Source organism: Pteronotus mesoamericanus, unplaced genomic scaffold (genome assembly GCF_021234165.1).
Source record: "Pteronotus mesoamericanus isolate MK-2021 breed Mesoamerican mustached bat unplaced genomic scaffold, CSHL_Meso_final scaffold_533, whole genome shotgun sequence".
NCBI lineage: Eukaryota > Metazoa > Chordata > Mammalia > Chiroptera > Mormoopidae > Pteronotus > Pteronotus mesoamericanus.
Window position 1 is genome coordinate 4,189,304 of NW_026555320.1, and position 19,288 is coordinate 4,208,591.

At 58.7% G+C, this 19,288-nt stretch overlaps 2 protein-coding genes across 3 annotated transcripts; both read right to left on the minus strand.

Annotated features, from left to right (window-relative positions):
- Positions 1–3,160: 3,160 nt before the first annotated feature.
- LOC129087661 (laminin subunit beta-2-like) lies at positions 3,161–11,787 on the minus strand. The gene is given in 16 exon segments (XM_054594604.1): positions 3,161–3,215; positions 4,729–4,850; positions 4,941–5,099; positions 5,681–5,824; positions 5,913–5,999; positions 6,912–6,993; positions 7,067–7,229; positions 7,326–7,514; positions 7,596–7,716; positions 7,807–8,006; positions 9,352–9,415; positions 9,485–9,673; positions 9,769–9,842; positions 9,927–10,041; positions 10,206–10,329; positions 11,708–11,787. Coding segments are annotated over 16 exon segments (1,968 nt in total).
- A 313-nt stretch (positions 11,788–12,100) lies between these two features.
- CCDC71 (coiled-coil domain containing 71) lies at positions 12,101–15,780 on the minus strand. 2 transcript variants are annotated; one of them, XM_054594795.1, is made up of 2 exons: positions 15,717–15,780; positions 12,101–13,736 (listed from the first exon to the last, which is right to left on the minus strand). In XM_054594795.1, exon 2 carries the CDS (start codon positions 13,682–13,684, stop codon positions 12,203–12,205), a length of 1,482 nt encoding a protein of 493 aa, XP_054450770.1. In that variant the 5' UTR covers positions 13,685–13,736; positions 15,717–15,780; the 3' UTR covers positions 12,101–12,202. The 2 variants fall into 2 exon arrangements, with proteins under 2 accessions (XP_054450770.1, XP_054450771.1); XM_054594796.1 differs by having other exon boundaries at positions 15,746–15,775.
- Between the last annotated feature and the right edge of the window lie 3,508 nt (positions 15,781–19,288).

Genomic DNA, 19,288 nt, shown 5'->3' on the forward strand with positions numbered 1-19,288 from the left:
TAACTATAGGGGGTGCACCAAGTAGGGGCCATGGCACAAGAAAAAGCTAGGAATCTGATCCTGGAGACCTCAAACTGCCCATACAGCCTAGCCTTTGTTCCAAGCGTCATGGGTGCTGTGGGGGTCACCAGCAACTAGGCGTTCAGACCCAGAGCCCCAGGGTTTTTGGTCCCTTAGGAGGGACCAAAGCTGGGGGTGGGGGAGAGACGGAGAAAGGCCCTCCCCTGCCCGAGGCACGATTCCAGGGCTCTTCGTCTCCACGAGCTGCTGAAGCCAGTAGGCACAAGAAGTACAGTCTCAGTATGAAAAGGGTGCTGGGCGGCCCACAACAGACCAACCAGAGAAGTAGGGAGCAGATCCAGGTTTTCCGGCTCTTTATCTGCTCCGGACCTTCTGGCCTGCCGGGAGTGCCGGCGTCCCGGCTGGAATGCGCGCTGCCGGCAGCTCTGGCCCCACCCAGGCTCCTGGGACTGTGGCTGGGACCACAGCTCTGCGGGTCTGCAGGGCTAGGTCACGCTGGCTCCCAGGGGCTGGGTGGAGAGTCCCTGGAGCTGCGGGCCCGGGGAACGAAGCTGGGATTCTCAGGGGAATCACTAGGCTTCACCGGGAGAGTCTGGGCAGGAGGTCCGTCAATCTGCCGGACTTTCAGTGTCGCTGGTAGTTTCTCCCGTTATCTGGACTAGGGGTCTCCGGTCACTCTGGGGGTCCCGTAGTTAACACGAGGGGCTCAGAGATACTAAAGATGACTCAGAATTTTACACCACTCAGAGATAAGGATCTTATCAGGATCAGGGGCACTCGATGGTCTCAGGGAATTTTACATGATCTCTCTGGTTTCTTAAGGTCAGAGGGCAACTAGAGGACATCATAGGGTCACATGAGGGTCATTCAGGGTTTGCAGACACTCAGTGGGGCCTGTGGTCTCTCAAGGTCAGGAGATCCCTGGGTCACTCTGGAGTCACTGAGTCACCCAGGCCATCTCAGAGTCCCCCACTTTGGCACCCACAGGCAGCTGTCAGCAGGTGGCAGGTGGAGAAGCTCTGCCGCCTGCTTCTCCAGGGCCCACAGCATGGCCACCTTCTTGCCCAGGGTCTGCTCATCCTGCACCAGGCGGCGCTCCAACCCTGGAGATGCGTTGCCTGAGCCAGGCTCTGACCTCTGGCCCAATCTCTGACTTTGGTCCTCATCGCTGTCATGACCCATCCCTAAGTAAACTCTAATCCTAATCTACATTTGACCTCCTGTTCTCAACCTTCACTCCTGCCCTGACCCCTAGGTGAACATGGAACGGACCTGGCCCCAGCCCTGGGCCTCCCACACATCCCTGGTCCAGCTCCAACCCTCCCGCCTGACCTTGATGCCACACCACACCCACCCACCGTGGCCACCACGCACCCTCCAGACGGCTCCAGCTCTTCTGCACCTGCTTCAGCAGCTCTTGGGCCTCAGCTCGCATCCGCTGTACCCTCTGTCCTGCATCCTTCACCGTGGCCATCAGGCTGTCTGTGCCCTCCTGCAGCTCTGCCACACCTAACCCGGCCACCTGCAACTCCTGGAGCAGGACTGGACCTGAGCCCCCCCACCCCCCACGCCACCTAGACCCAACGCATTGCTGCCCATGATTCCTGGGAAGCAGGGAGTTTTAGGGCTGAGACCCTACCTCAGCGCGGCATAGCCCAAGCCCAGCTCGGACCCCACTTCGCACTGTTCTGGGGCATCTTTGAGGCCCCAGGGTTCACTGTTCCCGTCTCACCTTGCCCAGGCCCCCAGCCAAACCCACGGCAAGTGCTGAACGCTCTTCTGCCTCTCGGGCCTGCCGCTGACTCAGCGCCAAATGGGTCCTGAGAGCCACAGCTGTACTGGACAGCAGCCCCAGGACCGGGGTCACCTCCACTGCCATTGTCATCTGGGCCAGGCGCCCTGCCAGCTGGGGCAAAGGTCAGGCGATCACAGGGAGGTCACAGCAGGGCAGCAACTCAGTAGAGCGTTCACATGGTCAGGGTATTTAGTAGTATCATGGTGTCACAGTGGGCCAAGGACCTCAGGGGGAAAATGGGACCACAGCAGCCCCATTGGACACGAGGTGCGGGAAGCTGAGGGGTGTGTTGGGGGATCACTTCCTGTACGCTGGCCTCCAGACCTCCACATATCTGTTTTGCTGCCTGCAGCCCTTGCTCTGTGGCCCTTGCGTGAGTTCCTGCCTCCGCCAGCACCCCCTGAATTTCCAGCGCTCGGTCCTGGGCCCTGGCTGTAGCCTCCCTGAAAGGTACAGGAGATTAGGAGGCACTCCTTCCTCCCCACCCTCTGACCTCTACCTCCAGCCTCCTGGCCCTCCACCTGGTCTGCTGCGCCTGATGGAGGACACCTTCAGCTTTGGGCAGCTGCCGGCCTCCCGCATCTGGTGGAGGGAGGGCATTCTGGATCTGATCCAGCAGGAGGGCCATACCGGCTGCCCCACCCTGGGGGAGGGGCACAGCCAGCCCATGCCATGCCACCAGCTCCACGCTCACAGCATCTGCACCTTCCTCTGTGGGGGTAGGGATGTTGGCTGTGAACTCTGACTTCTGACCCAATGAACCCTGACCCTAACATCTCACTGATCCTGCCTCTGACATGACTACCTGATATGCCGGAGGTTTGCAGGGGACAATGACTACACTTTCAGGAATTTTGTGAATCCGTTGTTACAGGGTAGGTCGCTGCAGTCAGCTACGGTGGGATTACTTGCACTGTAGCAACGGACTTTGTAGTAGTCCCCCAGACCCCCAGACAGTTGTTAGACACCTACCAGCACACTAATTCCCCCACCTGACCCCTGGGCGGCCCTTCTGAGTGTTCCTCACCCTGGAGGGAGTGTCATAGCCGTGACCTGGATGCCCGCCTGCCCCGCCCTCAGCTGGGAACAGACGTAGATGCGGACATGCGCCCAGGAGGGAACGCTGGGTCCTCTGCACCGCTGCTGGTACAGGGGCCGCGGCGGCCGCGCCCCAGGCCCCCCGGCACGGCTCCGTGTCTCCCTGGCCTGGATTCCCACGTTGCTTGCTGCGGCCTGGATCTGCTTCAGCTGGAAGGGGCAGGTCAGATGTGAAATGTGTCTCCTGTGGCCCAATGGCCAGGCTGTGACCCTCTGTGTCCCCGGCATGGCTCCCATCCATGGCCCCTATAGCTCTGTAGCAGCTGCTGATGCTGTTCCAAGGCTGCCATCACTGTCCAGGCTACAGGAGGCATTACGGGAGACCACCAGAGCCCACTGGGCAGTGGGCAGGGGCCCGGAGCAATGTGGGGCATCACAGGGTACAGGGACAAAGGCCAGCCCAGGGCCCTGCCCCCTGCATTCCTGCAAACAAGACAGGGGATCCATATGCACATCTCCAATTCCTCTACTGCTCTATACCCAGGTCACCCCTAGGAGAGCGTCCTCGCCTTGGCAAGCCCGCCCACAGTGATCCATATCTCCACCCACCCCTCCAGCTTTGACTCGGAGTCTCAGAAGCTGTGGATGCAGCATCTGGACTCTGTCAGCCAGCCCCTTCAGTTTTGGCTTCCACACAGCTGTCCCTGTAGGCTGGCCTGTCCCCCGTAGAAGCTGCTTGGTCCACCGCCGGGCCTCCCAGGCCTGTCCCAGGATGCAGCCTGGTCCTCCAAGTGAGGCCGCGGTCTGGGCTCTGAGCATGGCCTCCTAGGAAAGCAGGGCAGCTGAGGAAGCCTGGGCCTCAGCATCTGAAGAAGATAGGGGTGGGTAGAGGGGTGGCCCGGGGCTGGCTGGCTGGGGCAGCCTCTAGGTCCCCCATTATGGAAGCAATGGCACCTGGCCCCTCCTCCTGATGCAGCCTAGCCCCTGCCCTCACCTGCTATCCACCAGCTGCCCATCTGGCCTCACCTTGGACTCCTGTGGCCCTCTTGGGCCAGGCCAAGCCCTTGAGAGAGTCTAGCTCCCGGGAAAACTCTTCCAGAGGTTCACACTGGCCCCTCGCACCCGGAATCATCGCAGCAGCCGCCTGCTAACAATCCATTCTCCGCCTTCTCCTCTCTGCCCGCGTCCCTTCATGGCTCCCCGCTATCCCAGGCTAAAGGTCACGTCCCTCTCCTGGTCCACAAGTTCCAGGGCGGTCTGGCGCCTGCTTCTTCCCCGCTTCTATCCTCAGAATGTGATTTCCCCGCCTGATTCCACTTCCTACACTCCCCACTTGTCTCATTCTTTTAGGCCCAACTCCAAGCCCCTAACAGCGGCCCATCCCTCAGCCCATATTGTCTGCTGTAATTTGTGTCTCCCCCAGATGCGGGGTGGAGCCCCTAGGATCTCACTGAATCCAGGAAGATGGTGCCTCCCTCGGGCCTCCTCCCTCGGGCCTCCGCCCCGCTTTGGTCCACCACAGGCGCAGGGTCTTGGAGTAGCGTGTTCCCAGTTCAAAGCAGAAAGGTTTGGATAGAACCGAGCTCTGCAGGGAGAGGGGGAGGAGAAAGGGTGGGATAAGGGGGTCTTGGTCAAGTGATCCCGGGATAACCCATTTCTGCCCTGCAGTGATTGGGTCCAACATGCAGTCATATGACCAATGGAAAAAGAACAGCTTCTTAAATCCTGCTGTTTTAAATTAAGTCCCTGTTTCGATTGTCCTAGGATATGATGATATTCCACACTGTGAATTTTCCACTTTGTCTGGTCGTTGTGTCAGATGTGTCGGGAGCATAACGGGTCTCAGTATCAAGGGGTCACAGCGTCCTGCCTACCTGTGTGCGTGGGTCAAGGTGGCCTGGAACAGATGCTCTGAGGGCAGCAGGTGGGCGCAGCGAGTGCTGCTGGGCGGAGATTGGGCCCGGATGCTGACTAATGCCTGCCAGTCTTCAGGTGCCTAGGGTCAGGGGTCAGCAGTCATAGAACTGCCCCCACTCACCCACCATCCAGCACCACCAGTCACCTGCCTGGCACCCATGCCACTGACCTGGGTCTCATAGCGCAGGACAATATCATACTCCAGAGCACAAGGCGCCGTGGGAGCCAGCAGGGAGGGGCCAGCCCCGTCGGTCACAGGTGCAAAGTCTAAGCCCGCCCGCAGTGCGGGGCCGGCTCCCAGACGCAGGGACACGGGCTCCTCTGGGGCCTGGGCATGACACACAGACTCCCAAGGCCCCGGCCACTCCAGGACCTAGACCCTCAGGACTTAGGGTTCCTTCCCCCAGGACCCCAGAGACCCATATCCCCAGGGCTCGGGCCCTGTCCCTACTAAGGCCCCTGTGACTGGTGACTTTACCCTGCTCCTCAGATGCCTCACTTTGGGTGGCTGGTGGCCGTAGCGGGCTCGCCTGGCAGGGCAAAGTGCACATCGAGGGTCGCGCTGTCTCCGAAGTCAGGGCCGGAGCCAACAAGGGGAGGTCCCTGAAGCTTGTGTACAGTGGGAGGGGGCAGGCCAGGGGGCTCCCTGGGGGCAAGTTTGGTATCGGTGTCCTCCAGCATTCTGGCCCTGTCCTCTCCCACACTGTCCTGGGAATGTGGACTCCGTCCAAGACACCAAACCTCTGACCATGCTGATACCCCGACCTAGACGTCCTCACCTTCCTAATCTTGCCCAGCTTCCTCTTCCAGCTAGTTCCCTCTGGATAGCCCCTCCCTCCTCTGAGCCACAGTCTGAGTCTTGATTTCCTTCTGCCCCTGCCCTTGCCCCTGCCCCTACAGGACACTCACAGGCAGCCGAGGGGCGGCTGGCTGGAGGCCCTGGCCAAGCTCAGCGTCAGCAGTGGCCTGGTCGAGGGCAATGCAGAAGTGCCCAGACGAGTTCATGGCAGCGGCGGCCACGGAGGTGGGGATGGCACAGACAGAGGCCCTCCCCTGCGGAACACCTGGGTGAGCGTGGGGGTGGGGAGGGAGCAGAATCAACACCCAATTCTTGCCACTTGAGCCCATGCCCAGCCTCTGCCTTGTACCTGTTGCTGTAGGCACCCCCAAAGTCACAGTCACAGGGCCTGCAGCCCAGAGAGTCACTGCTTAAACCCCAGAACTCGGGCTGCAAAAGACAGGAGGTGGTGGAGGAAGAACAGGAAGGCCTGGACAGGGTTAGGGTCGGGGCCTGGCAGGTCATTTATGGAACTGCCTGGTGCAGGAGGAAGGAGGCTGAGTACAAGGCGTGAACACCCCTCTCCCTGCTGCCGAGGCGGAGGACCCCAGTGCACTCCTGTACGGCTTCATGTAGGGGAGGTAAAAAAGAAAGAAGAGGACACAGTGCTGGCTGGTGTGGCTCAGTGGACTGAGCGTCAGCCTGCCAACCGAAAGGTCACCAGGTTTGAGTCCTGGTCAGGGCACACGCCTGGGCGGCGGGCCAGGTCCCCAGTTGGGGGCGTGTGAGAGGCTGCTGATCAATGTTTCTCTTCCTCTTTCTCCCTCCCTTCCCCACTCTCTAAAAACAAGTAAATAAAATCTTTAAAGAAGACGACGATGATGACACAGCTAGAATTAAAGTAAAAGTTCAAGTATTTGTAATGTTCAAGTAAAGGCAAGAAGGGGGTGGAGTTGTCCCTTGGACTGAATCTTCCTTCAAACGCGTCTGCTGTGAAACGCCTTTCCACCCCCTGTATAATACTGTTGTAACTCATTGAGTTGCTCTTCTTTCTGTTTCCAAAGTGTCTGCCTGAGGGCCTGCATGGGTTCAGCTAGTCAAGGTGGTGCTGACCCTGGTGACCAGGTCAGGAAGTGCTACCACCCCATGTGCCAGGCTCAGTCTACAGTCACACTGAATATAGCCTTACACTGGTCAGCTTCCAGGGGCTCAGTGCCCAAGATCAAGGTCAAATCAAAAGGTTGGTCAAGACTCACCAGACAGCGGCTGCAGTCGCGTCCAGAGACAAAGCGTTTGCAGTGACAGGCACCGCTGGAGGGATCGCAGACATGAGTGCCGGGGACGCGGCCCCGGGGGTCGCACCTGCAGGCTAAGGCGCAGGGCTCTCAGGATGCTAATGGTCTGCTGCGGGGCTGTGTGGGTACCTGTGTCATTAGCGCAGTGACTGGGGGCAGAGCAAGGAGGACACGGGGGGTGGGGTTCACTCTTAGGGTCCATCACGCTGGCGGCCCTCTGACTGCGTAAGGCTCAGGCCATAGTGACCCGGCCGGCAGGAGTCACAGCGTTGGCCCCAGACATTGGCTTTGCAGCAACACTGCCCAGACAGGAGGCCGTGGGTCTCATCTGTGTGGGCGGCACACAATCCCCCTTCCAGGCCACCCACAGGGTCACAGTCGCAGGCTGGATCAGGAGCCAGAGTGAGGACAGAGTTAGGTCAGAGGTCGCCATGGGGGGTGGGCGGAAGGACCGTGGGGTCAGCTAGGATTGGAGGCTTACGTTTGCAGGAGTGAGGGGAACGGGGATCTTCCCGGGGGTCTTGGTGGGAGAAGGGCTGGCAGAGCTCACAGCAGTGCCCAGCCGTGTTGTGCTGACTTGCATCACACACGCCTCCGCTCACATTGCCAGAAGCCAGATACAGGGCCATATCAAAATGACAGCTGCGGGCATGCCCATGGCATTCACACTCTGGGACAGAACAAGGAGGGTGGATGTGGAGGGGCTGCCCCATGGCCAGCATGGCCAGGCCGAGCAGGGTGCGGCACCCACCCCGGCAGGCATGGGGGTCCCTGGGCTCTGCTGGGTGCCACGGGCGGTCCTGGTGCAGGTCCTGGCAGCGCTTACAGTGGGTACCCGCTGTGTGATGGTGGCAGATGCAAAGGCCATGCACCTGGCAGGAGGGAGGGCAGGGCGAGTCTGCCCCAGTCCCCCAGCTTGCCTGCCCGCCCCCGCAGGAGGCCGCTCCCACCAAGGCGCTCACCATGCCTGGCACACGGGTGGGCGCCCCAGGGGCGGGCCTGCACTCAGAGGCGTGGCCATGGCACAGGCAGCTGCCTCTGGCCACGAGCTCATAGAGGGCATAGTACTAGAAGGGGTGTCCCTTGAGGCCTCCCAGGGGCCTGTCACCCAGTGTGTGCAGTTTGGAGAAGTTCACACGGAGGTTCGTCACCTGCAGGAGTTCTAGAGATGGAGTGGGAGACTTCAGGAGCGCTGCTCATCGTTCTGTTACGACTGGGATTGCGGGCAAGGAATGGGGGCAGGAGGGCTGTCTCTCCCCTCTCTGTGTCATTGCAGCCACCTCCTCCAGCACCCCTGCTCTGGGACTTCTCTGTCCCTGCTCCTCCGGGAATACCATTTTAGGATGACCACAGCCTAATGGTGACAATCCCATCTCCGCACTGCCCCCGCCCTGTTATCATTCCTGAGTTGAGCCTTACACATCCCACTGCTCCTGGGCACCCCATTCTGGCATCTCTAGATTATTTGAAATGTGCTTTCACAGCGCGGCAAAGGATTCCATTCCCCAACCCATCGCCCAAACCACGTAAGGTATGAGTTTGCTTATTTATCAACTGTCTTTCCCACTTTAATGGAAGACAGCGGCCTTATCTACCTACTTCCCGCTGAGCAGCGCTCAGAAGACTGACACAGAGTGGGGCGAGTGCTGAATGTGCACGTGGACAGGGAGATGGGCCCATCGCTCCTCTTGCCGCTCCACAGCTTAAGTCTCGCTCCACAGCTTAAGTTTCGTTACTTGGCCAAGGCTACATCCTCTTTCCTTTCCCAGGTTTCCCCTTTCTCCCGATCAATGGAACGGGTCACAGCTAGTGTGGGAGCTCAGGGCGAGTGGTTGGTAATAACCACAGTCAAGTTGGTGGAGAGTGTAGAGAAAAGGCTAATTTGGGGCTTGTCCTCCTGCTGTGTACTCGCCTGGCCTGGCTCTGGGCTGCCCTGTTGGATTACGGTTGTGTCTACTCTGTCCTTCACTTCACAAGACCTCTGCTATGCAAGGTCACCCTGAGACACCCTGGCGCCACCTAGAGGTAGCTGCAGGGATGCGGGGCACCAACTAAGGCCAGGATGATGAATCAAGGGGGAGGGCAATACAGGGGGACCGTGATAGGGGCAGTGACGGAGGCTCACAAAGGAGAGTTATGAGGCATTGTAATAGGAACACAGACGTGGGGACAAGTTTTGGGGACTGGCGTGGAAAGCAGCGATAGGGACTACAACGGGGTCCCCCAAGCGAGTTCAGTGATGGGGCAGATGACGGAAGCTCCTACCAATGCCAGTCCCCACACAGCGGGCACAGGGGTGGGGAAGGGTGCTGGGAGGAGCGGGGCCATAGCGGACTGTAGCAGAGGACTGCGACGGGAGAGCTGGGGATCCGCGCTGGGGGATGGAGCTGCTCACCTAGCGCCCCGCCTCACTGCGGCGCACGCACACCCGGCTCGCCCTCGTCTCCCCACAGTATCTGGCTGTTCTGATTTGCAGGGAGTATAGAGTTGGCTGGGGGAATAATTACCCTGAATCTTGGGGTCGTTTGGGTTGTCCACCAGGATGTCTGGGTCCAGAACTTTGAAAACTACCTGAAGCAGCAGCAAGCCTGAGCCTCCGGCTTCATTCCAGGGCCCAACCCCCCTTCCTCTGGGCCTGACCTTGCCCTCAGTGGAAGGCTCAATGTCTGAGAAACGCAGATCACAGACGAGGTCACCGGCTCTATGGCCAGAGGCAGGAGGGATCCCAGGAAAGAGGCGTGAGCAGTTGTGGGCAAAGTATCGGTACACGTGCCAGGAGTGGCTGTGGTCCACTGATCGTTCCAGGCTCAGAGCCGCTGGGCGGAATGTCTGGGGGCGGGAGGGGGTCTTTGGGTTATGAGGGGCAAACATCTCTGGTGGCCATTGGGACAGGGGGCACATGGCCAGCTTTCAGGCTGGGTCACCTTTAAAGTCATGATGAGGTGGGTAAAGTAGAAGGCACCCTCTAGGTCTAGCTGGATGGTGACGTTCTCAACACCTGTAACCACAAGGGCTGGTCAGAGGGCTCAGGTCCTGACCTCAGACCCCAGACCCACACACAAAGGCACACCAGCACCCTCACCATTCTCAGCTTGCCACCAGGTCTTGTTGCCAGCAGGTCCACTCCGGGAGATCACGTTTTCAATGCCATGGCCACCGCGGTCCCGAAAGTCACAAAAGAAGCAATTTTCAGCATCCTAGCGGAGCGCCCAAGGAGAAGGACTAGGCAGGAGGTGCACAATCGGTCCCTCCACTTCACAGCTTAACAGCACAGACCTCCCCTCTAGCCCCAAGCAATGACCTGAACTCCCACAGGGCTGAACCTCCCAGGAAAACCCAGACACTGTGCCCAGGGCCTCACCCTGCTCCTCACGTGCAGGTGCCTGCCGATGCAGTAGGGCTCAGGGCCCTGGAGTCCACAGGCGGAGGCGGCACGAAGATTCCGGGCACGACCAACAAGCAGGTTGCCAGTGGGTGGGTAGCAGCTGCCATTTAAGCAGCCAGGTGGGGTAAGTGTGCCTGGCACTTCCTGGGCAATTGTTCTGAGAGCCTGGACTGGGAGGGGAACGGTCTGAGTCGAGTCCCTGGGGGCAGCCCCTCCAACCACATCCCACCCCACCCACCAGGAGGCTTGGAGACTTCTCCCCCTCCGATGGCTCTCAGGAAACAGCCAAACTCCTCACCCACTGGTGGTGGCGGGAGCAGCAGCAGCAGCAGAACTGAAAGGAGGGGGCCTAGCCTAGCTGGGGGTCCTGGGCGGTGGGAGCTGGACTCAGGCCTGCGAGAAAGGATGCTGGGTGGGCCCCAAGCTGGACCACCCTTGAGTAGCTGAGTGTGGCCCACAGGGCACTCCCCATTCTCACATGGTAGATGGAAGCAGGGCTGTCAGAGGCAAGATGCATGCAGTGCTGCGGGACCACCATGCAGCTGGGAGCTAGGAGGTCCCCAGAGCCAGAAAAACCAAGGGAGCCCACAGCCAGGGAAAGGATATTAGTAATGGCCACCAGATGCAGAAAGGTGGGGAGGAGGCACCAAGAAGCACTCTTAAAGCTCCTCTGTAGGTCTGCCATCCACCGCAACTAGGGCTAGTGGGGCCAGGGTTCAGATGAACCCTGAGACAGAAAAGATCTGATTCTCATTCAAATGAGGTTCCCACTCCCAGCCCTGAAAGGCTACAGTCTCCAGGGGCCTCTGGGGAATGTGTCCCCCGCCCTGCCAGCTCCAGCCACTGCCTTTCGGGCTGGGCAGCCAGCAAAAGACTGGCAGATGGGCAGGGAGCTAGTTTCGTTCAGGGCTCAAAGCCCAGCCCCCTCTCCAAAGCATGAACTCATGATGTCTGAAACATACAGGCCCCTGATGGGAGGCATGAGGCTGGACTTGGAAGACAGAGCACACGGAACCCAGGCAGAAAGCACCGTTGGTGGATGCAACCTGCAGATGCTCCTGGCTCAGCTGCCGCGGGATCCCACCCACCCAAGGAGAAAACTCCTTGGTCAGTGAGGGCAGACTCTGTGCCCAACCACCCAGAGCTCTGACCTCTGACTCAACCCCAATGCCTTGTTAACTGGAAAAGTCAAGGCTGGTCACTCTCTTTTGGATGGAGCAAGGGAGGAGAGGCAGAGGAATGTCAGTCACTTTAGGCCAGACGAGCCCAGGCAAAGCCCAAGGTTCCAGCCAAAGCAAAGCGGGCTGGGAGACAAGGCCGGGCTGCCTGCATCGCCCCTGGGGAATGGAATCACAAAACCCCCTTCCCTGGTCTAAAAACTTGCAGGGTGCAAGGTTCCCACACAGCCACCTATTGTCCTCCTGCACGGGGCCTATCGGGATAACAAACCAGGGCAGCCCCAAGGTGGGGTGTCCCACCTGAGGGGCTCTGCCCCCGCCGCAGGAGCTGCCTCTTTCACATCCACAGAGGGCAAGACATCCAGAGGGGCCTGTCCCATCGCTCACACTGATGGCCTGCCCCCACCTACCAGCACTCTCTCTGGCAGCCCTGTTCCTAGGGCCCCTTTCCTCTATGTTCAAGCTGGCTTTCCGCAGCCCCCTAGCCACCCCCCTGCCCCCCCGACACAAAGACCATGGACAGCAGGGAAGGAGACTGGAAGGTGGAAAGGTATAAAACGTGATAGATGAAACAGTGAACATACAACTTGAAGAGTAACAAGTCACAGTGCATTGCGCCATGAGAACACCCCCTCCCACCCCCACCCCCAATCCCACATCCTCCAGTCTTTGAAAGGAGGCTGGTGGCTGCCAGGGCCCTGGAGAGGCACCCAGAGTCCATGGGCATTGCACACTGTGCCACTGACAACACAGACAGTTGGGCTCAGTTTCCCGAAACATTGCTATGTGAAGGAATCAGGGTACCGAGTATGGCAGCAACGGCTGGAGCCGTATTACAGGGGATAGGTTCACACGGAGGATACGTTGAGCCTGCAGCCGCACCTCATCATCTGAGGACCACCTGTCCACCTTGATGGCCTGGAATTTCAGTAGCTTTGCTGTCCCAGGACCTACACATGCCTTAGGGGATCGGGGCCCAAGCCGTGTTCTCTTCTGGGGAAGATCTTTAGCCTCCTCAGCCCTTTTCCTCTTCTGCCCCACAGTCTCAGGGCGGCTTTTCTGGCCTTGCCTTGCAGTCCTGGCCTGAACAGACCCTCTCGGCCTGCCCCTGCCCCTGGGCTGGGTCCGAGCCCCCTTGGCCCGCACTGCCTTGGCCTTGGCCTTGGCCCGCACTGCCTTGGCCTTGGCCCGGGCCCGCACTGCCTTGGCCTTGGCCCTGGCCCGGGCCCGCACTGCCTTGGCCTTGGCCTTGGCCTTGGCCCGCACTGCCTTGGCCTTAGCCCTGGCCCGCAATGCCTTGGCCTTGGCCTTGGCCTTGATCTGTGCTGCCTTGGCCTTGGCCCTGGCACGTGCCGCCTTAGCTTTTGCCTGGGCCTTTGCCACTTTGGCCTGGGCACAGGCCACTTTGGCTAGTGTTTGAGCTGCCTTGGCCTGGGCTGTTTTGATGCTCAGGGCAGAGACACCTTTCATTCGTGGGCCACTGAGGGATCCAGTGGTTTTGCAGGTCTTTCTCTGAGGGCCAGTGCTTTGTCGGGGTCCAGCCCTGGGGCCTCTGCGAATCGGACACTTAGGACCCTTGCTTGTGGCTTTTCTGGAAACTTTGGGCTGGGGGTTCCCTAGCCCCTTGGCTGGACCTTTCCGCAGCTTCAGGGAAGAGTCCGCAAGAGAGAGCTGCAGTGACTGTGTCTTGTGCTTGGAACCCAAGCAGGGCATGGGAGTCTTGAGTGGAACCAGCGCCTCAAGGACAACGGAGAGCCGCATGGCAGGGTAGACACCTGGATAGAGGTGGGCGGGGAAGCCCATTGCCGTACCCCGGGCACGGCTGGCACTTGACTGCTTCAGGGAGCTCAGTAGCAGGTTGGTGGTAGCATGCTTGGCAAGGGCTGGTGTGGATGCTTTGGCCAGCCTGCCAGACAGTGGCATGGGAAGCAGCGTGGCCCGGCCTGCAGGCAGCCGCATAGCAGTTCGGGGAGCACTGGCTGGAGGTGATGTGGTGGCTGGGGTGGGGGCACGAGCCTGCAGCTTTGTCTGGCTTGGGGGTTTGGCTGTGCATGAACTATAGCCGTAGACATCGCCACTGCGCAGGATGGTAGGCTGGAAACCATCATCCCGTAGGCCCTGCAGAAAGGCCACAAGCTGGGCCTCTGTGGCACTGAGATCCTGGCTCATGGGGTTAAAGACAAGCAGCGCCTCCTCCAGGGCCTTCTTCCCTGCCGTGGAGATCCGCGACCAAGAGTGGACAGCTTTCTCCTCCACATGCTGCACCACCACGCTCATGGCATTAGGCACTGCAGATCTGCCTGGGCAGCCGCAAACCAGCGCTTGGCACCTCCAAGGCAAGAGGAAAAGAGTCAATAAGAATGGCATTGAGAAAGGAGTCAGGGCAGGTGGACAGGTCAATCAGGGCTTGCACTCTCCATAACATCCACTGACACAGAGAGGCCTGGCCAGAGCGAGCTACTCCTTGAAACAAAATGCTGTTCTGACCTACCATGGTAGCAGGGTGGAGGGTGGGAAGACAACCTATGTGGGTCAGAGGCGGCTTCTTCAGGGTATATGCCCACAAGCTAATCAGAGCCATCCAACCTGCTGCTGCGTCCCTGGAAAGATCTGGGCTTGGTTAGCCCATTTTAATCAAATTCTGTATTTTCTGAGGCCAGAAATCTAGTATTAGATTCGACCCTGAGAACACAAGTGAATACCTCTGTCCTCTGAAGCCCTGCACAGAAGGCAAAAGACACCATCAAGGTTCTTAGGAGTGCACACTGGAACCCAGCTTAGCTTGCCAGTGAGTCAAGAAAGAATTCTTGGGAGAGGCGACACCTAGCTGGGACTTGAGTGATAATAGGAAGGATCAGATGGAATGGAAAAGAGGAAACGTATATGCAAAGACTCCAAAGTGAGAAAGTAAGACACACTTGATATGACTGGAGTCTGTTGTCAGGGCTGAAAGATCTGTTGGAAAAAATAGGTGAAAGCAGGGCAACGCAAGCCTTAAATGCTCCTTGAATGCTGGCTAAAGGGTCAAGACTTACACCCAATATCCATTCCTATCTCTGTTCCTAAAGATGCAGCTATTCAGGTGCCCAGGGATGAATCTCCCTGCCCACCACAAGTTCTGCTTTCGGAGTTCCCAGACAGGCCGCTTGGAGGTTCAATTCCTAGCTCTACAGTCATGGAGACCAACCAGACTCTCTTTCAACAGAAACTAAAAAGATGCTAAGTAGCAGGTAATGACGACATAGCTCTAGACAATCGGGCAGCTTGGGGGCCAGGCACTCAGACCAAGAGCCCAAGATCTAACCGTAGGATCTAAGGCTTCCAAGTAGGACAATCAGTAAGGTGGAAATGAGCTGTTCTAACTAGGGCTTGGAGGGCGCCAACCTTGGTAGAGCCCAGACGGAGCTGTCTGGAAACACCCAAGTTGTCCCAGCCTTCTCTGAAGAAGCTGTAGGCTGTTGAGCGTGACTAATATCTAACGCCCCACCCAGCAGTGAGGGCCCCAGCAGCACCTCCCCATCTGCACTGAGAGCATTAAAGGATCAGCTGGGATCTGGCAGGCCCCTGGGGCCTGGAGGCACTGTCTGTGCAGCTTCCTCCTACCACCCTAATGGAGCAGATAGTTTTCAGAATCCCCTAGAGGGTGTGCCCTGGGGCTCTTTGTTTGGAAACATCCTGGGATCCTCAGGTGTCTCAGGCACTTCCCCTCTCCAGAGGCCGTTCTCCAAGCACAATCCTTGCACGTGGCTTTAGTTCTTTTATTTTTATTTTTTCCAGGGGGTGTAGTTCCCGGAGCTTTGAACCGTAGAGCTGTTCTAAGCGTTCAGATACCAGGCACAGATACTAGGGATGAACTGGGTGCTCTTTCGCCCAGGTCGGTATGAACCCTTCGGAGGGATCTTCTGGGCTTTCCAATAAGCTCTGGAAACAGCCTGCAGCCCGGCCCCCCAATTCCCTTCTTACGTGCCCCAGGGGCCGGCAGGGAAAGTTGATGATAAATGGGGGACGGGAGAGGCCTCATCCAAGCGGACCCCAGGCGGGGTAGCCAGGACTGGAAATCCGAGTCCCTGGAGCCCGAGCCGCGGTTAGGAGCGGGGCGGGTCTCAAGAACGAGCAAGATGCACGGGGCGTCTGGACCAGCCCGACGGGCCGCGCAGCCCCAGGGTGGGGTCGTTGGGCACGGGGTGGGGGTGGGAGTGGGTTGGGGGTCTCGGCTTGGCCAGCAGAGAGCCGGCTGCCCGGCCCGTCCGCCCTAACGTCTCGCGGACAGCCCCTCCGCGGCGCGGCTAGGCCCACGGCCCCAACCTACCGGCGCCGCCGCGGGGACCCAGGACGCACCTCTGCGCCGCCTCCGCTGCTCCAACATGGCCGCCCGCTGCGCACCGGAAGTGCGATACACTTCCGCTTCCGGGCCCTGGCCCGCCCTGGTGACCCTTGACCTCCGAGACCCCGTTTCCCCCAAAGTTGGGGGGCAGGATAGGTGGGTACCTGGGAGGGCTTCCTGGAGGAAGTAGGCGCGAGGGCCGTTCTCAACTCGTCCGGGCTTGTGCAGGATTCTGAGGAGCAGAGGCGCTCTTGGACGTGGTCCCCCGCAGGACCGCACTGGAGCCAATCCAGGACTGGGTTATGGGCCTGACACCCTGTTTGAGGGGAGTAGTGCTGCTGCAACATTTGGGAGGGACTCCCGGCAAAATCCAAGCCATCCTTCACCCTCTGGATCTCCCGCAGCCACTCACAAGGCCTGCCTCTGTCCCAGGGGCCTGGCCGGAGAGCAAAAGAGGAGTGCTCCATGCCTGGGAGTGTTGCAGGGGAGCCTCTTCGTTTTGTAGCACTGGTAACTTCTCTGTGGGCAGTAGACCCTCTGCTCTTCCTGAGAATGGAACCCACCGCAAGTGTCATGAAAGGCTGGTGTGCACACTCGTGCTACACAAATCCAAAGCTGGGCATGTACAGTCTGAGAGTCCCAGCATACGAGTGTGTGCAAAGGGTGCTGGATGCTTCATTTGGGGACTGGTTAATAGCCCTCCTCCCTCCCCATCTTATTCCAGGATCTTAAGGCTGCTGTACATCTCCTTGCCTATAGAGAGGGGTCTGAACATCCCTAAAGAGGAATACCCTACCGTAGGCCTCACCTGGTGCCCCTGAGCTTCGCATGGCTTCAGCACTAATGGGGGGGTCCTCAGGGCCTTGAATTGTAGCCAAGGTGTCCAACAGAAAATGCAAACTCTCCTGCTCATTTGGAGTGAGTGCTTCTAGCCCTTTGTCCTGCTAGAGAGAAGGGAAGGGTGGGGTCCTAAGGGCAAAGGTCTCAGCGGGTGCATAGTCAGGAGGTCCCACCTTAGTGTTCCCAGTCCTCAACTGTGGGTAAGTCCTGTCTCTACCCCATCAATGGTTGAGGATTAGCTGTTCACTCTCAGGACCAATCCAGCTTCACCTTCTGACGCAGTTATCTTCGGCAGCTTCTCTAAAGCCAGCAGTGTTGGCCCTCTGTGTACAGGTGGGGCCCAGATTCTATAAACAGAAGCCACTTCCATAAAGAGGCAGAGTCCAACCCCTAGATATAGCAGGGTCCTAGGCGTGTCCTAGAAAGGGGACCCATCTCTGGTGATGTCCAGCCCAGAGGTCAGTGTAAAATGGAGGATGGGCAGGAGTGGGGTAAGTTCACGCCCAGACCGTGTCCCTTCCAGACATTAGAACCAGTGGGGATGATAAGGGTTAGAGGTAAGGGTCATGAGGTACCTAGCTCCAAGGGGAGGCTGATCCTTCTGCCTCTTGGTGCCCAACATGTCCCAGATGGAACTCTCTGGGAGCATTCATCAGAGCAAAGTCTGACTTGAACTGGACTTTGGCAGATGTTGACCCCATAAGTGTAACTGGTATCAGAAGGGATGAATTTGGGAGAGAAAATAGAGCCATCCCAAAATCTAGCCCTTGCTCTCCACTTGGCATCTTTTACAGCACTGAGTGATGGATCCTAGGCTCATCATCATATGCTGAGCAAGGGACCTGGTGGGGCTGTAGGTGTGAGTGAGGGACTCCCCCAGAGGGAGTCTGTGTGCCGAGGAGAAAAACCAGGGCCAGACCTTGAGGAGCCACTTCTTGTGGAGTTAATATGAAGCAGGGCCTATAAATGACTCGGAGAGAGGCAGGGCAGTAGCAGGAGGAAGCCAAAGTCACAGGGTTGAAACTTTAAAGATGCCAGCAACCTTTCAATTCAGACAAAAGCCCTCTAAGTGTTAGCTAGATGGTGTTCCATGGTGACTGTGGCAAGGGCAATTTTGGGGGAGCTGTGGCAGCAGACACAAGTTGGCAGATACCAAGGTAGCAGAACCCATGAGAATAGATGGCTTCAAGAGTTTGACTGGAGGGGAGGAAGAAGAGACTGGAGGCACTTAGGGGGTGCTGGGATGTATCTAGAGGGGCAAAGTGGAGTGGGAGAATGGAAGCCTTCTGGCCAGCATCTGTAAATGACCTTGGCACCACCATTTCCATGCAGGTTCTCCAACTCCAACTGCTGGCCCCTGAAAGTGGCTGAAGATTTTTTTCTGGTCAGGGACAAGGCTCTACCCACAAGTCAGGCCAGAAGTCAGACAGACCAGGCAATTAGCCCCCAAGGAGATCTCACCTCAGGACTGAGGGAGATCTGAGAATGAGGACCTCGGCAACCCTTGCTGGGGGCCAGGGGTGGACAATGTGAGGCCCGTGCCCTACACTAGCTCCCAGAGTCCCCAGCAGGATTGGGTCCCAGTTGGCCATAGTGGGAACTTGATGACACACCCTTTATTCACTGCTCCCCCTCTCCTTGCCACTCCTCTCTGCTGGTGCTTCCTGGCCTCACCTCCCACATGAACTGTATGCACTTGTACCTTTGTCTCCAGCTATGCTTCTAGGGAACATGAGACAGACACTGTCCATGAAAGAGGGACAGGGTAGTGGCAAGCACGCATGACCACAGGACCTCTTGTAGGCAACCATTGGCCTGTATGAATGGGCTGCTAGTTCCCAGACTTAGCCAATACTCTTGAATGCTCGGAAGATGGGTCAGGGTTTGGGTCTGAGGTGGGTAGTCCTTTGTCACACCAGCTTACTCTTGCTTGACCCCAGTGTTGGCTAGGGGCAGGGCCAGGACCTTGAAGATGGACAGTCACAAAATGACTTGGCTCCCAGAATAGCCCAGGCCTGAGGCCCTACAGAATGAGGCCAGAGTGACCTGCCTGGAAGGTCCGTTGGCTTCTGAGTCTTCAAGCCTATACTTGCTCAGAGCTACATTGGCCGCCACAACCCCAGTATCCCCACCCCCCTCCAACTCAGGTCCATGGACAAGCCTGCCAGCACTGAGGAAGCGCTGTCTGCTCCCCCGACTCCTGCTGGCCTCTATCTCTACCATAGGACCTATTCTGTGCTCTGGTCTGTGCCAGGGGCAGGCCAAATGGGACGCCAAACCCCCCGCGAGAGGCCCAGGCCACGCACCAAGTGGCCTCCAGGGGGCGCCGCCTCGAAGCTTACGGTTGGGCTCCTCCAAGTTCAGTGGCAATGGGCGGGTGCCGGCCTCTCAAGCCCCCGGGTTGCGCTGGCTCGACCCCCTCCTGCTCCACGGATGCTCCCAAGCTGGGTCCCGCTCAGATAGGCCCCCCACCATACAAGTGTGTGCTGCTCACTGGTGTCTCGTTTCTCCCCCCGCCCAAGGTCGGGCCCTCAATTCTGGGAAGGCCCAGTGTCCACGTGTCCATCTCTCTGTTCACCCGTTGGCATGTGATCATGGGTCGGCGCACCGTGCTCCAGCCATGGCAGGTGCAGGGTTAAAGCGGGGGTTGGTGGGGGGCGGGGGAGGGGGAGGTTTTCCCGAGTTGGGAGGGGGGAGAGGGGCGGACCCCGTCCAGC

Bases quoted from the DNA above. Each gene is read 5' to 3' on its own strand.
- CCDC71 (XM_054594795.1), bottom strand. From the start codon at position 13,684: ATGAGCGTGGTGGTGCAGCATGTGGAGGAGAAAGCTGTCCACTCTTGG.